This window comes from Pelodiscus sinensis, chromosome 9 (genome assembly GCF_049634645.1).
Source record: "Pelodiscus sinensis isolate JC-2024 chromosome 9, ASM4963464v1, whole genome shotgun sequence".
Lineage (NCBI taxonomy): Eukaryota > Metazoa > Chordata > Testudines > Trionychidae > Pelodiscus > Pelodiscus sinensis.
Window position 1 is genome coordinate 2,772,501 of NC_134719.1, and position 23,995 is coordinate 2,796,495.

General features: G+C 55.1%; 1 protein-coding gene across 2 annotated transcripts in view; it reads right to left on the minus strand.

The window, feature by feature from the left end:
- Positions 1–23,695, minus strand: part of PIK3R3 (phosphoinositide-3-kinase regulatory subunit 3) — a 295,643-nt gene extending 271,948 nt beyond the window's left edge. The window contains exon 1 of one of the 2 annotated variants that reach the window (XM_075935898.1): positions 23,407–23,695. In XM_075935898.1, the coding sequence (XP_075792013.1) occupies positions 23,407–23,680 (274 nt within the window). In that variant the 5' untranslated portion in view covers positions 23,681–23,695. The remainder of the gene's footprint in view (positions 1–23,406) is intronic. The other variant, XM_075935897.1, reaches the window with a different exon arrangement.
- Between the last annotated feature and the right edge of the window lie 300 nt (positions 23,696–23,995).

A 23,995-nucleotide genomic window follows, 5' to 3' on the forward strand; every position in this document is an offset into this window, starting at 1 on the left:
TTCTGTCGGAGCAAAGCCAAAGGAAAGGCAGCAATCTGGGGAGCAGGGAGACATCCCAAGCCACAGGCACCACTCGGCTTCCCAGTCAGCCACCGAGTGGAACGGGCAGGGGGTGCCGAGGCAGAGTTAAGCTCCTGTTCACCAAATACCTGGGTCGTCCCCCCGTGCTGCGTATGAGCCGCAAAGTACTTAGCCGTGCTCCACTCCAAGCGCAACCGAAGTCAGCGGGATCTACGCACATGTCCTGCAGGACTTTGCAAATTCAGGCCTGGTGCCCCCTGCGTATTGCTCCCCCCGCAAAGACAGGCCGGGATCCCGCCAGGGCCAACCCTTCTGTCCTGCCAGGCTATGGTGGATCTTTCCAGAGGCCTGGACCAATGTCCCCTCTAATTTTTTCCACCCATGTGCAGAATGAATTTTGTTCTGCGCACTGAGGCATGTGTGGATGTGCACCACCAGTGGAAACAAAATACCTAGCTGGGGGCACTCTTCGAATCCCCTGGGCAGCATTTGACTCTCTCCTGGGTGGCCACCCAAGCGCTCGGCTTACAGGGCACACTGGCTTGGAGCCCTGGGCCTGGAGAGGGTTAATTCAGGTTTGGAGACCCACAGCTGCAGGGCCCACTGCTGGCAGCTGGCCATGATCTGGGGGTTTCACCGGAGGGGGGGTGGAGATCAGCTCCTCTCACTCCCAAAGCACGGTCCCCCTTCCCGGCAGCGGAGCTACAGAAGACCCCCCATTACAGTTAGCAAGCGGGGCCCATGCCCTGGCTCAGCAGGCTTGCCTGGAGAACCGCTCACCGGCGAGTGTTGCTGTTAACGCCGAGGGGAGCTCAGAGGAAGGAGGCTCTGGAGATGTGGCCGGGATGCAAGTGGTCAGAGTTAATTAGCTAAATAGAAGGGCCCCGCGGTGGCCTCCGTGGCAGGGGACTCCTGGTTGGCACAGGGCCGTGGCAGCAGGTCTTCCACCATGCACATCCCCACTCGCACGGCCTGGCCCAGCCTTTTCCAGAGGCTCAGCACAGAGCAAGCCCGGCTAAAGGGAATGCCAAGGGTCCCTGCTCACAGGCCACAGCTCAGGATCAGGCCCCACGGCTCCACGGGCCTGTTACGTCTTCGCCTCTAAGTGGACGGGGACAGGATGGGGCTGCTTTTCATGGCACAGGACTGAGACCCCCCCAAACTCATTCCACCAGTGGCCCACGCAAGCGGGAATGACTGGCTGCCACGGGGCCCCATGAAGCAAAAGGCTCGTTAGCACCTCACCACGCCACACAGGCCCCCCGCCCACACGAGCGATGACACACACAACACAACACACAACACACACCTGTTACGGCCGAGCTCCCCTACACGTAGCACCCCCGACGAATCGCTCGCCAGCAACATCCCCTGGCGGCCGCTCTGCTTGCCGTGGGATCCCGTGCTCCCGGGGAAAGCGGAGCCCACGAGAATAATGATGCCACTGAACGTGGGTCATTCATCCCGCAAACTGAAGCCGGCTCCCTGGAGTGTCTCGCTGCTGAAAAGAAGCCCCTGCTGGCACCCAGACGACCTGCCTCGCCAGGCACCGCGCTCCCTTGCAGCGCGAGATCTAGCTGTCTGGCAGCGTGGGGTGCATAAGGAACAGTTAACCTGCCCATGTGATGGCCAGCAGGTAGCGTAGGCGGGTGGGTGGAGCCTAGCGTGGCCCCGCCCATGCTCCGCCCCAGGCCACGCCCCCTCCTGCTATTCTCAGCACTCCTCCTGCCCGCTGGTGTTAGGGCCATGCCACCAATCGCACCAGGGCTGGCCACGTGCCCGGAGCACCACTTGACCACCCACAGCACCAGGGCCCAAAGCGCTGCTGCCCGGAGCTGCTGGCCACGATACGCGCTCTGGAGTCCTGGGGACAGGGCTGATGTGGAGGAGCAGGCCTTTGGGCACAAGGGCAGGGGCTGGGGGCTAGCCTACCCCAACACCCCCCCACGGCTGAAGTGAATGGGGGAGAGGAGGGGCTCCCAGAGCTCAGATACACATAAGAACATAAGAATGGCCACACTGGGTCAGACCAAAGGTCCATCCAGCCCAGTACTATCTACCGACAGTGGCCAATGCCAGGTGCCCCAGAGGGAGTGAACCGAACAGGCAATGATCAAGCCTCTCTCTCCTGCCATCCATCTCCACCCTCTGACAAACAGAGGCTGGGGACCCCATTCCTTACCCAGCCTGGCTAATAGCCATTGATGGTCTTAACCTCCATGAATTTACCTAGTTCTCTTTTAAACCCTGTTATAGTCCTAGCATTCACAACCTCCTCAGGCAAGGAGTTCCACAGATTAACTATGCGCTGTGTGAAGAATTACTTCCTTTTATTTGTTTTAAACCTGCTGCCCATTAGTTTCATTTGGTGTCCTCTAGTTCTTCTGTTATGGGAACTAATAAATAACTTTTCTTTATCCGCCCTCTCCACACCACTCGTGATTTTATAGACCTCTATCCTATCCCCCCTCAGTCTCCTCTTTTCCAAGCAGAAAAGTCCCAGTCTCTTTAATCTCTCCTCATATGGGACCCGTTCCAAACCCCTCATCATTTTTGTTGCCTTTCTCTGAACCTTCCCAGAGGATCTGGCTGCTTCTCCCTGCTTCTGAAGAGCCCTAACTCCCAGGCCTGCCCCCCCTGCCTTTCCCAGAGAGCAGCTGCTCTCCCCGTCCCTGCGTTCACCCTGGCCCTCCGGCAGCTGGGCTGGCTCCTCCTAATTAAGCCCAGATCATAATCAGCCGCTGGTTGAGGGCGAGGCCCCAGTCCCGCTCCCCTTAAAGGACCAGCCCGCACCAGGGCAGTGGCGCAAGGCGATATGGCTCCAGGGTCCCAGCCGTGCTGCGGGTGGGTTGCCGTGTTCCCAGCATTGTTGCTCTGGATCGCTGCCTTAGCGGATCGTGCTACGCTCACACCCTGGGCTGTTCAATGGGATGGGCGCAGAGGGAGCAGGACCAAACCCGGGTGGCAGGTAGGGGGCGCCCTGCTGCTCACCGTGTGGCCGGCCTGCTCCAAGTGCTGCTTGTGGTGCAGTGGGGGTGGGGTGACCACCCAGCTGCGGGGGTGGCACAAACTTGAGCCCTTGTCAGTATGGGTCTCCCAGGGTGACCTCACACTCTCCCCTTCCCGTTGAATAGGAACCCCTCGCCTGCTGCCGGAGGTACCCTCGTGCGAGGCACTATTCCACGGCAGCTCGCACGGAATAAATTGCCTAGGGAGGTTGTGGAATGTCCATCCCTGGAGATATTTAAGAGCAGGTTAGATAGACATCTATCAGGGATAATCTAGACGGTGCTTGGTCCTGCTGTGAGGGCAGGGGACAGGACTTGATGACCTCTCGAGGTCCCTTCCTGTTCTAGTGTTCTATGATTCTATGCAGCTATATCTGGGGTGGGGGACGAGAGCCGCACAGCCACATATAACAATGCACAGCAACTGAAGTTCCTGGCTTCCAGGACTCTACTGCACAAAGAACCATGGGATCCGTCTGTGAAAATCCCCTTCCCCCCCTCCCCACACACTCACTTTATGAAATTGACTTATGCATAACATGAAGATGCTTTGGACAAAATGCCTCCCCAAACCGATCAACGTTAATGTCACCATCTGCGGGGGCTGTGTCTCTTATTTTGGTGTGTGGCTCGTTCTCGTATGCTGAGTTAGAAATCTGGGGGAGGGATGTTTTAGGGTTTTTAAGGATGGCAAAGGGAAGCCATCAACGGTGTGTTTCTCTCAACAGCTGGGGGATCGCCGGTGAACAGCCTCCTTTGTCCTTTGAGTCCAAGCATTGGTGGTCTTAGGAATTACTTCTAATCACTTTTATTGACTATCAAGCCCAGTGTAAATAATTGTAAGCTGGGGAAGCAGTCGGTGCACACACCCTCCTTTCACTGGTCAAGGGGAGTCCCTGAATGACTCATTTGGGGGTTGGTTACCTGCATGCCTGGCCTAAAACTGCATTCTCCTCAGATCTGAGGGGATTCAGTGTCTGCATTGCTCTTGGGAGGGGGGCGGTGAGCTCAGCTCTGTGCCTTGGCTGGGGGAGACCAGATCTGGCCCAACAGGACAGCGTGGTGAGACGTCCCAGAGAACAAAAAGGTGAGTTTTAGCGGCTTTAGCACAGTGGGTTCCAACCTTTCTAAGCACGAGATTGCTTTTTGAATTGAAGTGCAATCCAGGATCCACCTCAAACCCAAGCACCCTTTGCCCCGCCTCCTTCCCAGTCCTTCTCCAAGGTCCCCGCCCCCCACTCACTCCATCCTCCCTCCCTCCCCCATCCTCACTCACTTTTATCAGGCTGCAGGCAGAGGGCTAGGGGGTAAGGGGATGTGGTCTCTCATCTTGGGCTAAAGGATCTGGAGTGTGGGAGGGGTTCTGATCTCCCTTGGGCAGGGAGTTGAGGTGCAGGAGGGGGGCAGAGGGACTCAGAGCTAGGGCAGGGGTTTGGGGTGCAGGAGGGGTTCAGGACTGGGGCCAGTGTTTGGAATGCAGGCTCCAGCTGGGCACCGCTTACCGCAGGTGGCTGCTGGGTGGTGGTGCAGGGGACTACAGCAGGCTCACTCCACTCTGGCCCTGCACCGCTCCAAAAAGCAGCCAGCAAACTCTCTCCATCCCTGCCCTCCTCTGTGGAGATGGGATACAGAATGGAGGGAGGGGCACCCTGACATCAGCACCCCCTCCTCTTCTTCCTGTGCCCTGCGCAGCAAGCAAGAGGCTCTGGGGCTGGAAGGCAGCTCCAAGGCAGAGGGAAGGAGCAGCATGGCAGTGCTTAGAGGGGCAGATGAAGTGCTGGTGCTTGTCAGCCTCCTGGCCAAACCGGTCAGGATGACTTGTCAGAGGCTCCGAGATCTACCAGTCGATCCAGATGGACTGGTGGGTGCTCACTGCTGTAGCAACACTCCAGGAAGCAGCCCTAAGGGGCGTCCTATGACCACCCCCCTTCCCAGCATCCCGCTCACTTGCGGCGTTAGGCCTTTTCCAGATGCCAGTCACAGGGGGAGTGATCCCAGGGGAAGGGGGGGGGGAGAGGTTCCCGGCAAGCTGGTGAGCTTTGCACGGCCATTCTGATCAAATACATTGCTTTGCTTCTGACTGTGATGTATGGAAATGCCGGGGCTGTCTCCTCTCATCTTCTGGGAATCAGGATGTGAGGCGCGGCTGGGTTCCCCAGGCGTCTGGTGCGGCTGAAGGTCTTCACTCGCTAGGGAGCTGCTAGGATGAATTACCAGCGTAATCCGCTCAGATCTCTGGCGTTCAGCCATGGGGGGGGACGGTGGGGAGGGTGTCCCCCACCCCCGTGTGTGGAGCAGAAATAAGCTCACGCTCCGATCACACAAGAGCTGGGTTTGTTCTCTCTGATCCTTGCCGCCGGCAGCTTTCTCAGCACGACACGGGGGGGGAGGGATGTCAATGAGTCGCAGCGGCTCAGGGGTTCCGGCGTGAAGCAGCTTGAATTCACCAATGAGACCTTGGCGGCAGAGGCAGCTCGTTCGCCCCCCAGGTCTGGGCCTGGTGCGGCCATTTACACCTGTGCAAAGTGGGTGTCAAACTTCTCCATGCGGCCGCAGCAGCGTTCACACGGGGTGGCTCAATGAGAAATCAGGGGCCTTTTAGAGGGGGGAGATTTTAACTCTCGGGCCTGCATGGCAGACCAGACCCTCCCACCAACATCCACACACCTGCTCCACACCACAGCCTCTTGCATAGGACTTAACTGTTGGCACTCATTTCGGGACCGTCTGCAAATTTTGCCCCCTCACCGTTGACCCCCCTCTTTCAATAGCCATTGATGGACCTAACCTCCATGAATCTATCTAGCTCTTTTTTTGAACCCTGTTAAAGTTCTAGCCTTCACCGCATCCTCTGGCAAGGAGTTCCACAGATTGTGCGCTGAGTGAAGAAAAACGTCCTTTTGTTTGTTTTAAACCTGCTGCCTATTCATTTCATTTGGTGACCCCTAGTTCTTATAGTGTGGGAATAAGTAACTAACTTTTCCTTATACCCTTTTTCCACACCAGTCATGATTTTATAGACCTCTATCCTATCCCCCCCTTAGTCGCCTCTTTTCTAAGCTGAAAAGTCCCAGTCTTTTTAATCTCTCTTCATCTGGGACCCGTTCCAAACCCCTCATCCTTTTTGTTGCCCTTTTCCAAACCTTTTCCAAAGCCAATATGTCTTTTTTGAGATGAGCCAACCATATCAGTAGGCAGTATTCAAGACATGGGCGTACCATGGATTTATACAGAGGCAATAAGATATTTTCTGTCTTATTCTCTATCCCTTTTTTAATGATCCCCAATATTCTGTTGGCTTTTTTCACTGCTGCGGGGATGTTTTCAGAGAACTCCCCACAATGACTCCAAGATCTCTCTTGAGTAGTTGTAACCAAACTAGTCCCCATCATCTTGTATATATAGTGTCAGTGCCCTGATCGCAGAGGCAGTGCGGTGTTTTGTGCACTGCTGTGCATGTGGCGAAGGTCGTGTGGGATCCAGCTGATGAGCAGACCAGCCTCCCCGAATCTAATGGCTGCAGGGGTCAAATTCCATGCTGGCTTTACCCCAGCGCTGCTGGGGGTGTGAATCAGGGGAGAATCTTTCCTGAGGGTTCTGACATTGACACCTATTGGTAAGCCCTTTTTTCTCGTTTTTTTCCCAGCGGATGGTGTCCATTAACCGTGCCCGGCACAAACCAGGGCCTGATCTTCAGCACGGGGCAGATGGCAGCTTTGATCTTTATCCGGATCTGGAGCTGCCTGCGTTTCACCCCGTGCTGCTGCCCACAGGGCCGCTGACAGATTTCAAGGCATGGCTGGTGGCGCGTCTCAGCTGATCGCAGATACCGGGCGGGGGAGGGAGGAGCGACTTATCCTGCCTGTTCACATCTGGCGTGGCTTTGATTTCTTCCTCGCCCGGGCATGTGGAGGCCAATCCTGCTTTTGTCCTGCTCTGTAGATCTAGGGTGCTGAAGCCGCTCTATTTAGATTGTGTCCAAGCCATTCCCTTTGTCAAATGGCTAAGCAGCGTGCTACCCTCGTGTCTCCTTCTTCCCCCTGCAGTGACAGCTGCTTAGGACGCATGCAGCAAACCCCACTTCGATGGCTGATGTGTTGACAAGAGCCAGGATGGGCCACGATTTCCCCTTGGCACGGCTGCTGTCAGACCGTGCCACGTCCTGGGGCGGGAAATCCCCACCCCCACCTGCCCCCAGCACAGCACAGCCGCAAGACGTGGCAACTTACAAGGTGGCTTGATTGGGCTGAGCGTGGCCGACGTTGCTGGGTTCGTGGCATGGGTGGCTCCGCTGGCCGCTCATGAGACAGGGTGCCGCTGGGAGAGGAGCTACAGGCAGCGGGGAGAGAAAGGGGGCAAAGGAGGATGGGGCAGGTTGGGGGGGGGGGCATTTGGATTTGTTACCTCCACTGGCTGCCTAGGGCCAGGTGGGACGTTGGGTGCACATGGCCTGTGGTCAGGCTCAGACCCCGCAATGCAGCAAACAGGTTCAGGGTGGGGGACAGGCTGATGTAGGAAGGGACAAGGATGGTCCATGTCCGGCACACTCGAGACTGGGATCTGTCTCCCTGCTCTATCACAGCCTCCATGGGGGTTCTCCATCCTCTGCCCCGCAGACTCTCTCCGGCGACATCACACTGCGTCGGCCACCCACTAAATTCCAAATCGCTTACCCGCCCAGCCAGAGCAGGGTGCAAAATGTACCAAACGGACTGGAAACATGCAGCCGGGACCTGAGAACGGGCAACCTGAGTCAGAGCAAAGCTCCAGCTAGCCCAGGATCCTGTCTGCCGACTGTGGCCAATGCCGGATGCTCCAGAGGGAATGAACAGAACATGGAATTATCACGTGATCCTTCCTCTGTCACCCATTCCCAGCCTCTGACAAACAGCGGCTAAGGACACCATTCCTACCCATCCTGGCCAATAAGTATTGATGGAGCTCGTCATCATTGTCTTTCACGCCCACTGGCATGTAGGGCAGCATTGATGGACTTAACCTCCATTAATTTATCTAGTTCTTTTTTGAACCCTGTGAAAGTCCTGGTCTTCACAACATCCTCTGGCAAGGAGTTCCACAGGTTGATTCATAGCTAATAAGTTGACTAAGTGGCTAATAGCCACTGATGAACCTATTCCCCATTAACTTCTCTCTCTATATATGTATGGGTATGTCTACACTACCCCCCTAGTTCGAACTAGGGGGGTAATGTAGTCATTCGGAGTTGCAAATGAAGCCCAGGATTTGAATTTCCCGGGCTTCATTTGCATGGTGCCGGCCGGCGCCATTTTTAGATTGTATCCAAGCCATTAGGCTTCCTATTCTGAACTAGCTGTACGCCTCGTGGAACGAGGCGTACAGCTAGTTCGGAATAGGAATCCTAATCCGAACTAGCTAGTCCGTGCCACGTGTAGCCGCGCGGCACGGGGTCCGAACTAGCCGGCATTTAAAAATGGCGCCGGCCGGCATCATGCAAATGAAGCCCGGGAAATTCAAATCCCGGCCTTCATTTGCAACTCCGAATGACTACATTACCCCCCTAGTTCAAACTAGGGGGGTAGTGTAGACATACCCTATGTGACTAAAAATATACTGTCTTCAAGCAGCAAGCACCCAGCAGACAACAAACTGATGCCAAAGGTCATCTCCAGGAAGACGGGCATTTCCATGAGTTTGAAATTTTTTCCCTTCCAAAACCAGAACAAAATCTCAACCTATCCCATAAAGTGAAATTTGGGAGAAAACCCCCAAACCATTTTAGGTCAATCAAAATACTTCGCATAGCGAAAAATCACAACTTCCCACCTCGGTTTTCACTTTTTTTAAATACAGAAAACGATGCAAAGACGACGAATTCTCTTTCGAAAAGTCGCTTCGACCCACATCACTGAAAAGCCGCGTTTTGAAAACGTCCTAAGCCGTGGGCCACGCGTGGGAGAGGCCTGGGGAGGCTGGAAAAGGCTGGCCCTGCTGAGGGCAAGAAACGCGGGACTTCACCCCTCTTCGGAGAAGTGGGAGGGGCCACTGGCACCCAGACTCTAACCCCGCCTACACTCTGCACCCGTGGCCCTAAAGCTCCGCCCCACATCTCCTTTTCTCCAGATGCCCCGCCTTCACTCTGCCTTTTCCCTTAAGCTCCTCCCACATTTTGCCTCTTCCTAGCACACTCTACCTCCTCCCCTCCGCGGCCTTGCTGGGTGCTCACATAAGCCTCCGCAGAAGAAAACACGGTGTCTGTGTATCAAGCGAAACCGTCAAAACTGAGATTTTTCAAAACAGGTCCAGGGCTCTTTTCCCACCAGCACAAAGTTTCAACGGCAACTTTCCAAGGTGCCGGAGCCGGTGAACTTTAAGCCTCCCGGCGAACAGGAACAACACCACAATGGGAAAAAACAATCAGTGCCGTGTCTCCGGAAGCACAGGCAGGGCTCCCGTGTACATCGGCTTTGAAACGTGCCGCGTCCAGTCTCAATCCCAGCACTTCGCCCCGGGGGCGGGACCCTGGAAACGTGCAGAGCGGGACTCAGCCACGGTCACAGCCGTTATGGAGCGGTAAGCCGGTGGTGTCACGTTACTGGAGTTTAAGGGGATCAGGCAGGTCACTGCGGCACCCAAGGGGCGGGGGTGTTTGCCCCAAAGGCTGTCCAAAGGGACCCATGTGAGGTGTCAAATGAAAGCTTGTATCCTACTGAGTCCATATCTCCTACTCATGTACGTGTGCGATAGCTGCATGTGCAGTTATGAATATGGACTCTGTGTTAATGCTGGACGATTCTCTCTCTGAGACAGAGCAATGGTCAGTCAGTGACGTTGCTAATTAGCACGGCTCCAGGGACGAGGCTCTCAGAGAGGCCAATACGCACCTGAGGAACGTGTCTGGGACCTGCAAACCAGCCAGTAGCATGACTGCTGACTTGGGACACAGGGATAGGTCACTGGGCCATGTGACCTGCTCCAGCGTGGAAGATACCACGGATGGCTAGAAAATGCCACGAGGCAGGCTCCATCTTGTCTTCAATTCTGCTAGGGTACATCTACCTCTGCGCCCTAGTTCGGACGAGGGATGCAAATGTAGGCGACCGAAATTGCTAGTGAAGCAGGGATTTAAATGGCCAGTCCAGACTCCCAGAACAGATCCGATCACAGGAGCTGGACCTCATGTCTTCTGGGCTACTGCATTCCAGCCACGGTAAAGGGGCTGCCATGTGCCCATAACGCCTCCTCCCGCACCACGCCGGCTGGGAATGGTAGCTTTCCCTTCCATCTTGCACTGTGGACTGGGGCAGTGGGTCCCAACCTGTGGTCCGCGGACCCCTGGTGGTCCACAGCGGTACTGCAGGGGGTGGGAAGTTTTAAATGCTTGGATCCTTACTTTTCTTTCCTTTTTCTTTTCATTTTCTTTCCTTACTTTTCCTTTCTTCTTCTTTCCTTTCTTTTTCCTTTCTTTTTCTTTCTTTTTCTTTCCTTACTTTTCCTTTTCTTTCCTTACTTTCCCTTTCTTTTTCTTTCCTTACTTTTCCTTTCTTCTTCTTTCCTTACTTTCCCTTTCCCTTTCCCTTTCTTTTTCTTTTCTTTTCCTTTATTTTTCTTTTCTTTTTCTTTCTTTTTCTTTCCTTACTTTTTCTTTCTTTTCCTTTCTTTTTCTTTCCTTACTTTTCCTTTCTTTTTCTTTTCTTTTTCTTTCTTTCCTTACTTTTCCTTTCTTCTTCTTTCCTTTTTCTTTTCTTTTTCTTTCTTTACTTTTCCTTTCTATTTCTTTTATTTTTCTTTCTTTTTCTTTCCTTACTTTTTCTTTCTTTTCCTTTCTTTTTCTTTCCTTACTTTTCCTTTCTTTTTCTTTCCTTACTTTTCCTTTCTTTTTCTTTTCTTTTTCTTTCTTTTTCTTTCCTTACTTTCCCTTTCTTTTTCTTTTCTTTTTCTTTCCTTACTTTCCCTTTCTTTTTCTTTTCTTTTTCTTTCCTTACTTTCCCTTTCTTTTCTTTTTCTTTCCTTACTTTCCCTTTCTTTTTCTTTTCTTTTTCTTTCTTTTTCTTTCCTTACTTTCCCTTTCTTTTTCTTTTCTTTTTCTTTCCTTACTTTCCCTTTCTTTTTCTTTTCTTTTTCTTTCTTTTTCTTTCCTTACTTTCCCTTTCTTTTTCTTTTCTTTTTCTTTCTTTTTCTTTTCTTTTTCTTTCCTTACTTTCCCTTTCTTTTTCTTTCTTTTTCTTTCCTTACTTTCCCTTTCTTTTTCTTTCTTTACTTTTCCTTTCTTTGTCTTTCCTTACTTTCTCTTTCTTTCTCTTTTCTTTGTCTTTCCTTACTTTCCCTTTCTATTTCTTTTATTTTTCTTTCCTTTTCTTTCCTTACTTTTCCTTTCTTTTCCTTTCTGTTTCTTTTCTTTTCTTCCACAGGGAGAGGGGGTCTGTGAAATTTTAATACATTAAAAAGGGGTCCGTACGCTCGAAAAGGTTGGAAACCACTGAACTAGGGCATCCGACCGGCACGAACCAGACCCTGCCGTATGCCTCTTCCCACGTACCGCTGGTATCGGCAAAGCACCTAGCCTGCTTCTTGGCTGCTCGGCGGCTGAGCAGGCCTGAGGCAGCGCTAGAGCAGCGGGGCCTGGGGTCTGAGCAGGGTTCACCAGAGCTTAACGAGGGTCAGCGCTTTCCCTACCGGATAGAGATTAGCCCCAAATTCAGGCTGGGTGATAAACAATGCCCATCAGCCCCCTGCCTGAGGCATCCTTCGGACACAGGGTCCTTTTTCACTTCCTATCCTAGGCTGCCACATGGGGGTGTCCTGGAACCGCTGCCCGGTTCCAGCCCAGAGGGGGCTGCATACCGTGGTAGGCAGTACCGTTAGGTAGCGTTTGTAAAAGGCGGAGCCCCCGTTCGCACCAGATCCCCCATTGGTTTAGGAGCAGCACGCTTAGAAATAAAGGGTTAGCTGTAGTCTGAATGGGCTGCCCCCTCCCCTACTGCCATCCCCAGGGGACGAGCCACAGGAATTCCCTTATGCGCTCCACTGGATCCCTCCCTCCCTTTCGTCCCTTCCAGCCACAGCGAAGGCTCCTTCTGGGTGGCCCCAGAGAAGCCAGCATCTCCTCGGTGCTAGATCCCAGGCCACAAGGCCGCAGAGCTGCTCCCCCCTGCAGGTTAAAGACCCCCCACCCATTCCGCCTGCAGTCGTCCACAAAACAGCCACCGACGTCAGCCAGGTCAGTGTAAATCCCCTGCCAGTCTCTTACAGGGAGAGCGGCTGCTGGAACCAAGATAAGTTCAATATCTTTATTAATGACCTGGATGAGGGGATAGATTGCACCCTCAGCAAGTTTGCAGATGACACTAAGCTAGGGGGAGAGGTAGATACGCTTAAGGGCAGAGATAGGGTCCAGAGTGACTTAGACAAATTGGAGGATTGGGCCACTAGAAATCTCATGAGATTCAACAAAGACAAGTGTAGAGTCCTGCACTTGGGACGGAAGAATCCCAAGCATTGTTACAAGCCGGGGACCAACCAGTTAAGTAGTAGTTCTGCAGAAAAGGACCTGGGGGTTACAGTGGATGAGAAGCTGGATATGAGTCAACAATGTGCCCTTGTAGCCAAGAAGGCTAATGGCATATTAGGTTGCATTAAGAGGAGCATTGCCAGCAGATCCAGAGATGTCATTATTCCCCTTTATTCGGCTTTGGTGAGGCCACATCTGGAGTATTGTGTCCAGTTCTGGGCCCCCCACTACAAAAAGGATGCGGACGCATTGGAGAGGGTCCAGCGGAGGGCAACCAAAATGATGAGGGGGCTGGAGCATATGACCTATGAGGAGAGGCTGAGGGATTTGGGTCTGTTTAGTCTGCAGAAGTGAAGAGTGAGGGGGGATTTGAGAGCAGCCTTCAACTTCCTGAAGGGAGGTTCCAAAGAGGCTGGAGAGAGGCTGTTCACGGTAGTGACAGATGCAGAACAAGGAGCAATGGGCTCAAGTTGTGGTGGGAGAGGTCCAGATTGGATATTAGGAAAAACTATTTTACTAGGAGGGTGGGGAAGCATTGGAATGGGTTCCCTAGGGAAGTAGTGGAGTCTCCATCCCTAGAAGTGTTTAAGTCTCGGCTTGACAAAGTCCTGGCCGGGTTGATTTAGTTGGAATTGGTCCTGCCTAGAGCAGGGGGCTGGATTTGATGACCTTCTGGGGTCTCTTCCAGTTCTATGATTCTATGATAAGGGGATGGTTGGATGAAATAACAGGATCGTGGTAACTAATTGACCATTCATTATCAGTTGGAAATAGGTCAATGGAGGGATGATAGGAGTTGCTATAGGGAACTTTCTGGGTGTCTGGCTGGTGAGTCTTGCCCACATGCTCAGGGTTTAGCTGGTCGCCATATTTGGGGTCAGGAAGGAATTTTCCTCCAGGGTAGATTGGCAGAGGCCCTGGAGGTTTTTCGCCTTCCTCTGTAGCATTGGGCACAGATCACAGCTGGAGGACTCTCTGCATGTTGGGGCCTTCAAAGTATTTGAAGGCTTCAATATCTGAGACATAGGTGAGAGGATTATTCTAAGAGGGGTGGGTGAGATTCTGTGGCCTGCACTGTGCGGGGGGTCAGACTAGATGATCATAATGGTCCCTTCTGACCTTAAAGTCTATGAGTCTATGATAAGGGACCCTCTTCTGTCACCATCCCCAGCTTCTACCGAGAGGGCAGGGGCTTTCTTCCTACTGTGGCTTGGGACAGCTCCCAGCACAAAGGGGCCCTGGTCTTGTTTAAGGCTTCTAGATGTACAGCTGATGATAGAGCATCTCCCCGAGCAAGTCAGGACAAGTGGGGCTAAAAACCCACTCGCGCCCCTCCTCCGAAGGGAGCGTTGCGGGCTCTTAAAATCAGAATCCTAGAACCCCAAGGTTGGAAGAGCCCTCAGGAGTCATCGAGTCCAGCCCCCTGCCCAAAGCAGGACCAACCCCAACTCCATCATCCCAGCCAGGGCTTGGCCAAGCTGGGACTTCAACACCTCTAGGGATGGAGATTCCACCCCCTCCCTAGGGAACCCAGCCCAGCGCTTCCCCACCCGCCTCGGGAAATCGTTTTTCCTAAGATCCCACCTAGACCTCCCCCACAGGGACTTGAGCCCATTGCGCCTCGATCTGCCATCGGCCCCCACTGAGAACAGCCTCTCGCCAGCCTCTTGGAACCCCCCTGCAGGGAGCTGAAGGCTGCTCTCAAATCCCCCTCACGCTTCTCTTCTGCAGGCTAAACAAGCCCAAATCCCTCAGCCTCTCCTTGTAGGTCATGTACTCCAGCCCCTGAATCATTTTTGTTCCTCCGCTGGTCCTTCTCCAATGCATCCACATCCGTTCTGTAGTGGGGCCCCCAGAACTGGACGCAATCCTCCAGATGTGGCCTCACCAGAACTGAATAAAGGGGAACAATCCCTTCCCTAGAGCGGCTGGCGATTCTCCTCCTAATGCAGCTCAATCTGCTGTTAGCCTGCTTGGCTCCTAGGGTGCCCAGTTGGCTCCGATCCGGCGCCCGGAAAGAAGGTGCCCCGTGAAACTCCCCAGCACTGGGCGCAATGCGACTGCTGCCAGCGTCTGTTGCAGCCTGTCCCAGCTCCACTTGGCAACACAGAGCCCCTGGGTGCTGTGCGCATGTGTCCGCAGGGACAGGTGCTGGCAGCCCCCCCAGACAGGCCTGTTAATCTCCCTGGGATTAGCCACCCATGGATCCAGGCAACATGGATTTCCAGAGATCACCCCAAGGTCATGCTGCCTGGCTCATCTTGGCTTCATCTCCCCAGCGAGACGCCATGTTTGACGCTTGCCAGCTGGGCAGGGGGGTGGCTGGGAAGGGGGAGGCGCCCACCGGCGGGGATATCACCGCGGCACCTTGGTGCACAGCTGCCGTGGGTCCTGCAGGCAGTGGGGCGGGTACCCGCTTAGCTTGGATTGCAGCTGTGCGAGCTGCCCTGCTCTTCCCCTGGCGGCGTGAGTCCTGGGGAGCCGAGTCCGGCACGGCAAACGAAGGATGTTACACTGGCATTATCCGGCTAATTGCGCCATCGATACAATTTGTATCCACTGCACGATTAGTCGATAAAGGGAGCCGCTCTGCAGAGCTGCAACGGGGGTAGCTTCTGGAGCCGGCTCGAGCCAGGACTGAGCCATCCTGGTTCATGCCGGCTCCGGGAGCCAGCTGCACTGTGGCTCCACATTTTAAATGTAATAAGAGCCGCCGGGCTCTTACTGCATTTCGAATGCAGAGGCAGAACATCCCGGACCAGCGCGAGCCAGGACTGCTCGGTCCTGGCTCACGCTGAATCCCGCAGCCCCTGCATGTGGCCAGCCCGGGTGGCCGTGAACAGGGGCCGCTTGGTGGCAGCAGCCCCTGTCTGCGAGGGTGTCCAGCTCCCCATTGGGACCCCCGTGGACAGAGGCTGCTTTGCAGCAGCCTCCTCTATCTCTCCCCACTGCCTCTGATAGATGCAGCAGGAGGGGGCAGGCGGCATCGTGCCGACGGTGCTGGTGGGAAATGGCTTTTAAGCTGGCTCCCCCAGCACTGTCTTCTGCCTCCCCCTTGCTGCCTCTGAGACAGAGGCAGCAAGGGAGGGGGGGGAAGCGAGTCGTCGAGTACTCCACTCGACGACTCGCTAACACTCCTAGGCAAATCTCGCCAGGTGTCGCACGAGCGCCTGTGCTAGCTGCGCCCTCTGCATGTGGGTCACCGCCGGGCCCACTCCTGCACGGCTCTTCTCGGCTAACATGAGGGTCTGTGGCACCCGCCTCCCTGCTGGCACCACGGCCAGTGTTTGCGGAGGGCTTGCGGGGTAAGTTCCCTCTGGCCGTGGAGAGCGCAAGGAGCCGGCCCGGCCTCTCTCCCCGGGAGACAGACTGAGCCCAAGGAGGGCGGGTGTCACTACAGAAGAACTGGGTCTGGAAGGGATCCAGCCCCACCCCCGAACAGCCTGGCCATGCCTCTTTGGGGACCTGAGCTGCTCAGAGAAGGCTCCTCAACTTGAGGTTCAACCCAGTCTTGGATACTCATCCCAGCTTTCCCATGAACATGCATCCCCGAGCAGTCACTTTGATAGCCCCGGCCCTTCCCAAGGGGATGAGGAAGCTAGTCACCAAGACTAGATCCCCTGCACCATTTCACCATCTATTTCGAAGGAGCCAAGAAGAAACGAGGATTATGCCCCAACTTTGGCTCAGGCCCCAGTTCTAGCTCCCGCAGTGCCATGGCTAGCAAGGTTGCTGGGATCACTAAGGACAAACCCGCTTGTCTATCATGCTCTCCCCAGTGAAGACTTAACAGCACTTACGGGCACTATCACATTCAGCCCTGTGGGCTGTCTTGATTTCTAGGTGGAAATGGACACTGGTAAACCAGGAAGACAGAGCTGGAGCTCAAGCTGTGTAGAAGCCTATTGGGTTGTGTCTGTAAAAATAAATGCCTACTGCTTGTAGAAATACATGCCACCTGTTTAAGACAAACTGTGATTCCACCCAGTAGTAAGGAATTTGGGGGGGGGGGAGTCTGTTGTAGCCACACCTATATGTGCAGGCGCCCCATGTTCTGACTCCCGAGCATGATGCTAAGGCAAACTCACATCTGGTTGCATAAGTTTAAGTGAGGGGAGAGAGAACTCATGAAGAAGTGATCCCTACAGTGCCTGCTTTTTTCCTTTCCTGTTTTCCAAACTGCCAGGGAAGATGCTGGTTAGGTTGGCATCATTACCTGGAAGCCTCATCATTCTCAACTGCCATCACACCCTTGAATTACGAGATTTTACCGCTCACCCAGCAGGGCCTCTCATCTGTGTCTTTCCCCCGTGGCCTGATTTAAATTCATCCCCTTACAGTCCAGGTGGATTCTATTAAGCCAAGGCGTAGCACTGCTGTATAAATAGAAAGCATTCAGAGCAGGCGCTGCCTTTTAACAATGGACCAGCAGCTGGCATGTTGCTTATTTCACTAATCAGCACAGTCTTGCTGTTACCTGAGCTCTATTTGTTCATTATCCCTCACTGGAAAATGAACCCAAATTAACTTCTAAAGTCACGGAGTTCCTCTGTGCAACGCCAGAATTCCAGTGACCTTCATTTGGTTTAGCTTAATTCACTCCCAAAGCAAATTCCTCTTTAATTCAGGTGGGTTTTCCTTTTGTTAATTCAGATTGATTTTCTGGATTGTTGCCTGTGCACTAAGCTCTTGGGGAGCGGGGCCTATCTTTGCTATGGGTTTGTACAGCGCCAAGCACAGTACAGCCGTCTGTAGCCTTTTCATCAGTAGACTGCAAAGCACTTTTCAGAGGCTGGCAGTCTCATTATCCCCATTTTACAGATGGGAAAACTGATGCCCACAGCAGTGAAGTGACTGGCCCAAGCAGGCCGGGGCAGAGATAGGAAGTGAATCAGGATTACCCCAAACCAGCTCTCTCACCACTAACCCCTGCTGTGTGACATGATTAGGTGCTACCGTGATAACTATAATAACCGGATGTTGCAGCTTGCTTTATGGCCCCTTGGTAGAAGGTAGGCTGGTGTTATGGCCCATGTGCACTGTAGGACATTGAGGAATCCACACCTCAGGGGGACTAGAATCCTAGAACACTAGAACTGGATGGGACCTCGAGAGGGCATCAAGTCCAGTCCTTTGCCCTCATGGCAGGACCAAGCACCGTCTAGAACAGGCCTTGGCAAAATACCTTCCCGGGGCTGGATCTGGCCTGCCAAGCTGCTGGATCCAGCCAGCAGATGCAGTAGGGAGCCTCAGGCAGATCCCTGCTCGCTCCCCCGCGGAGAAAAGCTGCTGCGGGGCTGTTGGAACATCTGTAAGCCCAGGGGAGGGAGGAGATGCTTCCTGCGCCACTCCTAGCCCCAGCACAATCCCATTGGCTGGTTTCCAGCCAATGGGAGCTGCCTGTTTTCAACAGCATCCTCTCCCTGCCCCTCCCTCCCCAGGCTCCTAGCTGTTCAAAGCCACCATGGCCATAGCAGCCAGCGAGGGGGCGGGGCAGGGAGTCTGCTTGCGAAGGCTGCTGGCTGGGAGTCAAGCAGGTAAGTCTCCCGGCCAGAGACTGCCTCTGGTAACCCAACCCTTTGCCCCCACCCCCCCCACCCCACATAACCCCAGGTCACAACCCATCCCCTCCTGCAACATAGTTCCCTCCCCCAAGTCACAGCCCCCTCCTGCCCTAGGTCACAGCCCAGACCCCTCCACCCCTTCTTGCACCCAATCCCCTAACGCAGGTCACAACTGCCCCCTTCACCCAAACTCCCTGCCAGACCCCTCCTCCTCCCTTGACCACTTTCCAAATTCTTGGAGTGCTCTCCCCCATCAAAAATTATTGCCCACCACTGATCTAGACCATCCCTGACAGGTGTGTGTCCAACCTGCTCTTGAATATCTCCAGAGATGGAGATTCCACAACCTCCCTAGGCAACTTATTCCAGTGTTTCACCCCCCTGACAGGCAGGAATTTTTTCCTAATGTCCAACCTAAACCTCCCTTGCTGCAGTTTAAGCCCATTGCTTCTTGTCCTGTCCTCAGAGGCCAAGGAGAACAAGTTTTCTCCCTCCTCCTTGTGACACCCTTTTAGATACTTGAAAACCGCTATCATGTCCCCTCTCAGTCTTCCCTCATAGGTCACTGTAACTATCATGTGGTGAAGTTTTCCCCCTCCACAGAATCCGCACTGACTCCCAGGGGGAATGGCCTATGGATAAGAACATAAGAACGGCTGTACTGTGTCAGACCAAAGGTCCATCTAGCCCAGTAACCTGTCTGCTGACAGTGGCCAGCACCAGGTGCCTCAGAGAGGGTGGACCGAAGACAATGATCAAGCAATTTGTCTCGTGCCATCCACCTCCAGCCTCTGACAAACAGAGGCCAGGGACACCATTCCAACCCCCCGGCTAATAGCCTTTTACGGACCTAACCTCCATGAATTTATCTAGCATCTCTTTAAACTCTCTTATAGTCCTAGCCTTCACAGCCTCCTCTGGCAAGGAGTTCCACAGGTTGACTATGTGCTGTGTGAAGAAGAACTTTCGCTTATTGGTTTTAAACCTGCTCCCCATTAATTTCATGGATTGTATGGCAAGACCAACAAAGCTAAGGTTTCCCTGAGAGAGAGCACAGTGTGGGCACCCCCTCCACCTGAGCACAAGATGGTGGGGGGGGGGGGAGCCCACTTCCATGTAAAGACCAACACACCAAGACTCCCACTGATAGCTAACACACATATGCTAGCCCAGTGTTAATACATGTGTGGGGAAGTTCTGTTCCCTGACTGTATTATTTTCGTCTCGCAATTCTGTCCCCTCCAATTAGGAATCTGATCACCCCTGGCATTAGCGGAAGTAAGTTTGGCAGAAGTAAATAGAAAAGCTGTCAGGATCGAGACCTATAAGGGCTTTATCACAGTGACCGGCAGAGAGCTATTCTCACGGGCTGATACTGGAATGTCCCCAAGGAAAACGACAAAATATATTCACGTTCCACCCTGCAATGGAGCTTGGAGCTGCCTTCGCATACCGTGGTACCTGGAACGGAGGAGCTCAGACCAAAGGAGAGCGAGTCCCCCACATGCCAGAAAAACAAGGTCAAACGTGGATCGGTTCAGTCTCGTTTCAGAGGAGGGACACGGGGCCTTTCCCTTGCCAACAGGCAGGTGGGGAGTGGCTTTGGGAGCACAGCGTCTGCGTACGGTGAACGTAACAACACGCGCACGAGACGGCTTTCGGAAGACGGGTCCTTTGAAGCGTTCCCTGTCCTGTCTTATTGGCTCGGAGCAATAAGCCCGCCTGATACAGGCTATTTGGTCGCTGGACCGCGCGGGGAAGCAATGGACAGTACGACCAACGGACCCTCCCGGCAGAACAAGCTACCTAGGACTAAGCTGCTCGCAGAGGGATGGCAAAGTCAGCCAGGAGGGGACCTCCCTCGGTGGCCAGTTTGCAACCCATGCATGGCTTGTCCTGGACAGGAGCAGCTTCTGCTTCAGTCCAGCCAGCCGCTAGAGCGATGAAGCGTCGCTCGCCATCTTCTCGGCTTCTGCCGACCAGCAGACGCTTTCTGCTTGGTAGTGGCTGCCGCCTGCAAATCTAATTAGTGCCTGGGGTAGAGCAGAGCCACACACCCACCTGGCAGGGTTTCTGGGAGAATTCAGGGGGTTTCCGGTGGCTCTAACTAGCATGGCCACTGGCCAGCTGCCCCCGTAGTCCCGATCAAAGAAAATGCTCCTTTAGCAGCATGTGTAACCCACACACCCACTGGGTGGGTCACTGTCATTTAGACCACACCTGGTGCTGGCCACTGTCGGCAGACAGGATACTGGGCTAGAAGGACCTTTGGTCTGACCCAGTACGGCCGTTCTTATGTTCTCTGATGGCCATTTTAGCCATAGGGCTTTCTGGCGCAAGAAACCCGTGTGGTGCGTCCACACTGCCCTCTTGTGCAAGAGGACTTACACCTGTTAGAAAAGAGCGTAGCTCTTGCGCAAGAAGCCTTCTCTTCCCATGCTTTACTGTACATCTTCTTGTGCAAGAGCGAGTGGGCAGTGTGGGTGAAATACGGTCCTTGACCCCCTAGGCGGATCCCAGCATGTGCCGCACAGTCTCGGGGAAGGATCAGGAAATTCGGGTGGCTTCTCGCACATGGTATATACGGTACTTTAACAATGGGCCATAGTGTCCTCTCCAGAAGGCTTGGCCAGGCCATGTGTCCTGTCTTGTTCTGCTCGGGCCCTGCTGAGGAATCCAGCTCTTTGGAGAGACACCTGTCGGGCCAGTCCGGCAGTGCTGGGCCCCGCTGGAATTCCAGGCCCTACGGAGCCGGGGGGTCGTACTGAGATCTGGTGCAGAACTGGCCCAAGCTACAGGCTGACCCGGCTACCGCCCAGGGCTCCCCTTTGTAGGAAGCACCATGTGGGGCTGCCGGACCGGCGGGGGTGGGGCTGCACATGTGCTGGGCACGCAGGGTCTGGGGTCATCGGGCGCCCGGGGGCAGGGCTGCGCATGTGCCACACTCCCGGGGGTGGCGCCGCGCTCCTGGGCCCCGGGGCGCACGAATGGCTCGAGCCAGCCCTGAGCAGGCGTCTTTACAGAGCCGGGCTTGTGTAGAAAGTTGAGGGTCGGTAACATAAAACCAGCAGGCCTGAAATCTAGTGAGCGAGGCCTTGGCTCAGTGGAACTGCAGGCAGGAAAGAGGCATGACTAAAGAGAAATAGTATAAGCCAGGTCACGCATAAAGAACGCCAAAAGGTACCAGGCACAGGCCGCAAACACACTCCAGAGGGGTTGTAACAGAACACTGCGCTGAAAAACATCTTGGTACCAACCGCCTCCCCGCAAATACATCAGGAGTAATGGGTAACTTGTTTGTACCTGTGTCTAAAGGTGCACCCCAAAGGGTGATCACCGAGTGACATTGGGGGGGTGCTGAAAATCCAGGGTCCCTAGTGGGTTGTAGTCCATTGCCATGGCTTACATAAGGTGTAGTGGCCCAGCGGCGAGTCTGTTTGCGGACAACTACTTTTGTATGTCATTTGACAATAAACCTGTTGGAATGATTTTGATTCTTATCTGATTTGTGGGGGGCTCTCTCGGAAGTCTGTCGAGTTGACTAATTGTGTTTGGTTAACGCACTAGACGGGGAGCAAATGCATGCATGCATGCAGCTGAAAGCTTAGCCTCATTGGCAGAGTAGGGGCTCGGTCAGGAACCCTTCGGGACGACCCCGAATCCTGCAAGCCTACGAGTGCCCCTGGGTGATGGAGGGAGTCCCAGCTGCAGGGAGCTACCCTCCAGGACCACTGCTGGGCTGTGAGTGACGATGCCTTAGAGGGGTCTGCCAGGAAGCCACCTGGGACTGCCCGCGTGAGAAGCCGAGAAGGCCGGTGGGTGAGATTTTGGAAGGTCTTTCGGTGTCCAGCGCCTGTTGGGAGTCAGGTGGTGACATTCCTTGCTAGGCCCAACTAAACCCACGGGCCCCGCAGCCGAAATCGATGCCAGCTTCTCCCAGGGACCCGCCGCTAGAGGGGCACAGCAGCTGGGGTTCACATGGGTGACGCGTTTCCAGCCTGCCAGGGCCATGAGGCACCGTGAGCCTCCCTAGGGAACGGGGTACCCCAAACCAGAGCAGTGGGCTGGGGGAGACAGGGAGCGGACCCGGCTCCCCACACTGCAACGGGGCCCTTCCTTGTGTGCCTGGGAGCCATCGCCAGTGACAGCCCCGGTCGTAGGGGGAAGCACAGACAGAAGTGACGGGCCCGAGGCAGAAACATCACTTAGATCTGCGAAGGCCCCTCGCCTACAAGACCGTGCTCCTCTCTGACGACGGCAGAGGGGCGATCACATGGCCGCAGCTGGCAAAGCAGTGCCCCAGCTAGCGGAGGATCCCCCACCGGCCAGGAGCAGCGGAAGCACCCGAAAATCGAGAGGGTCACATGTGCCTGAACTGTGGCCCCGCCCCCTGCATCGCATTGGCCCCTTAACCCACCGCATCTTCTTCCTGAGTCCCGCCCTCGCTCCGCCTCTTCCCCAAGGCCCCGCCCTCGCTCCGCCTCTTCCCCAAGGCCCCGCCCCCTGCATCGCATTGGCCTCTTAACCCACCGCATCTTCTTCCTGAGTCCCGCCCTCGCTCCGCCTCTTCCCCAAGGCCCCGCCCTCTGCCTCTTGCCCAAGGCCCCGCCCTCGCACGGCCTCTTCCCCAAGGCCCCACCCTCTGCCTCTTGCCCAAGGCCCCGCCCTCGCTCCACCTCTTCCCCAAGGCCCCGCCCTCGCACGGCCTCGTCCCCAAGGCCCCGCCCTCGCACGGCCTCTTCCCCAAGGCCCCACCCTCGCACAGCCTCTTCCCCAAGGCCCCGCCCTCTGCCTCTTCCCCAAGGCCCCGCCCTCACATGGCCTCTTCCCCAAGGCCCCGCCCTCACTCCGCCTCTTCCCCAAGGCCCCGCCCTCGCTCCGCCTCTTCCCCAAGGCCCCGCCCTCCCTCTCTCTTCTTCCTGAGCTGCTATCCCATGCCCCCTCTTCCTTCCCAACCCCCCCAACCCATGACCCCGTCCTGGTTCACTCCTCTCTGCCCCCTCACCCCATCCCTTGCCCTCATGGCTGGCAATAGGTTGGGGGGGGTCCCCTAACCCCCCATTGTGGCACCTCTTGCCAGCAACAACGGCCCAGGAATGAGCCGGGAGGGCCCTGTGCTCTGTGGCCCGGTGCTGCGGGTGCCTGGGAGGCAGGACCCCTTGGAGGGCTGCCAGTCCAGGTGTACAGCCGTCCCGTCCTCACTCGTAGCTGGGCAGCCAGAGCCAACCATGCAGAGACGCGCCCCCCCCCCCCCCAGCCTAACTGACACAAGGCAAAGAGAAGGCCCCAAAGAGGCCGTTGTTTAACGGGTCCCTTGGCCTACCTGGAAGGGCTCGGCCTGCCTGGGCGTCTCCCAGCGCCGGCGGGTTCGTTCCCGACGGACGCAGCTTCCCTGGGCAGATCCGCACTCCGCCGCCCGTGCGGAGCCGGGTTTGTGTCAAAGCTCCGGAAACCACATCAGGAGGCTGAAATGACACGTGGCAGGCGCATGAAACACAGCTGGGGGCATTTGTGCTCTGATGCGGGATTCCCCTCCTCCCTCTCCCCCTTGAACCAATGGCTAACTTCCTTTCCCAGGGCCCGCCTTGCTTGGTCATCCCCGGGGTGGTGGGATCCCAGGACGTCAGCAGGGCACGGACTCGCCCGGTGGCTACTGAATCAAAACCACAGGCGGCATCTTGCCCGCGGGGCGGGGAACCCTCGGCCAGCTGTGGGAAGAAATCAGACCGGCTGGCAAGTTTAGGGTTACGCTGCCCTCTGGCGGGAGGCTGCAAGAAAGGCTAAAAGCCTTCAAACTAGCGAGATGTTTTTGTTTCTCAGCCCCAAAAAACTCATTGAGGGATCTTGGGGGCAGCAGGGACTGTCTTTTTGTTCTGCGTTTACACAGCTCCGAGCACCACGGGGACTAGTCC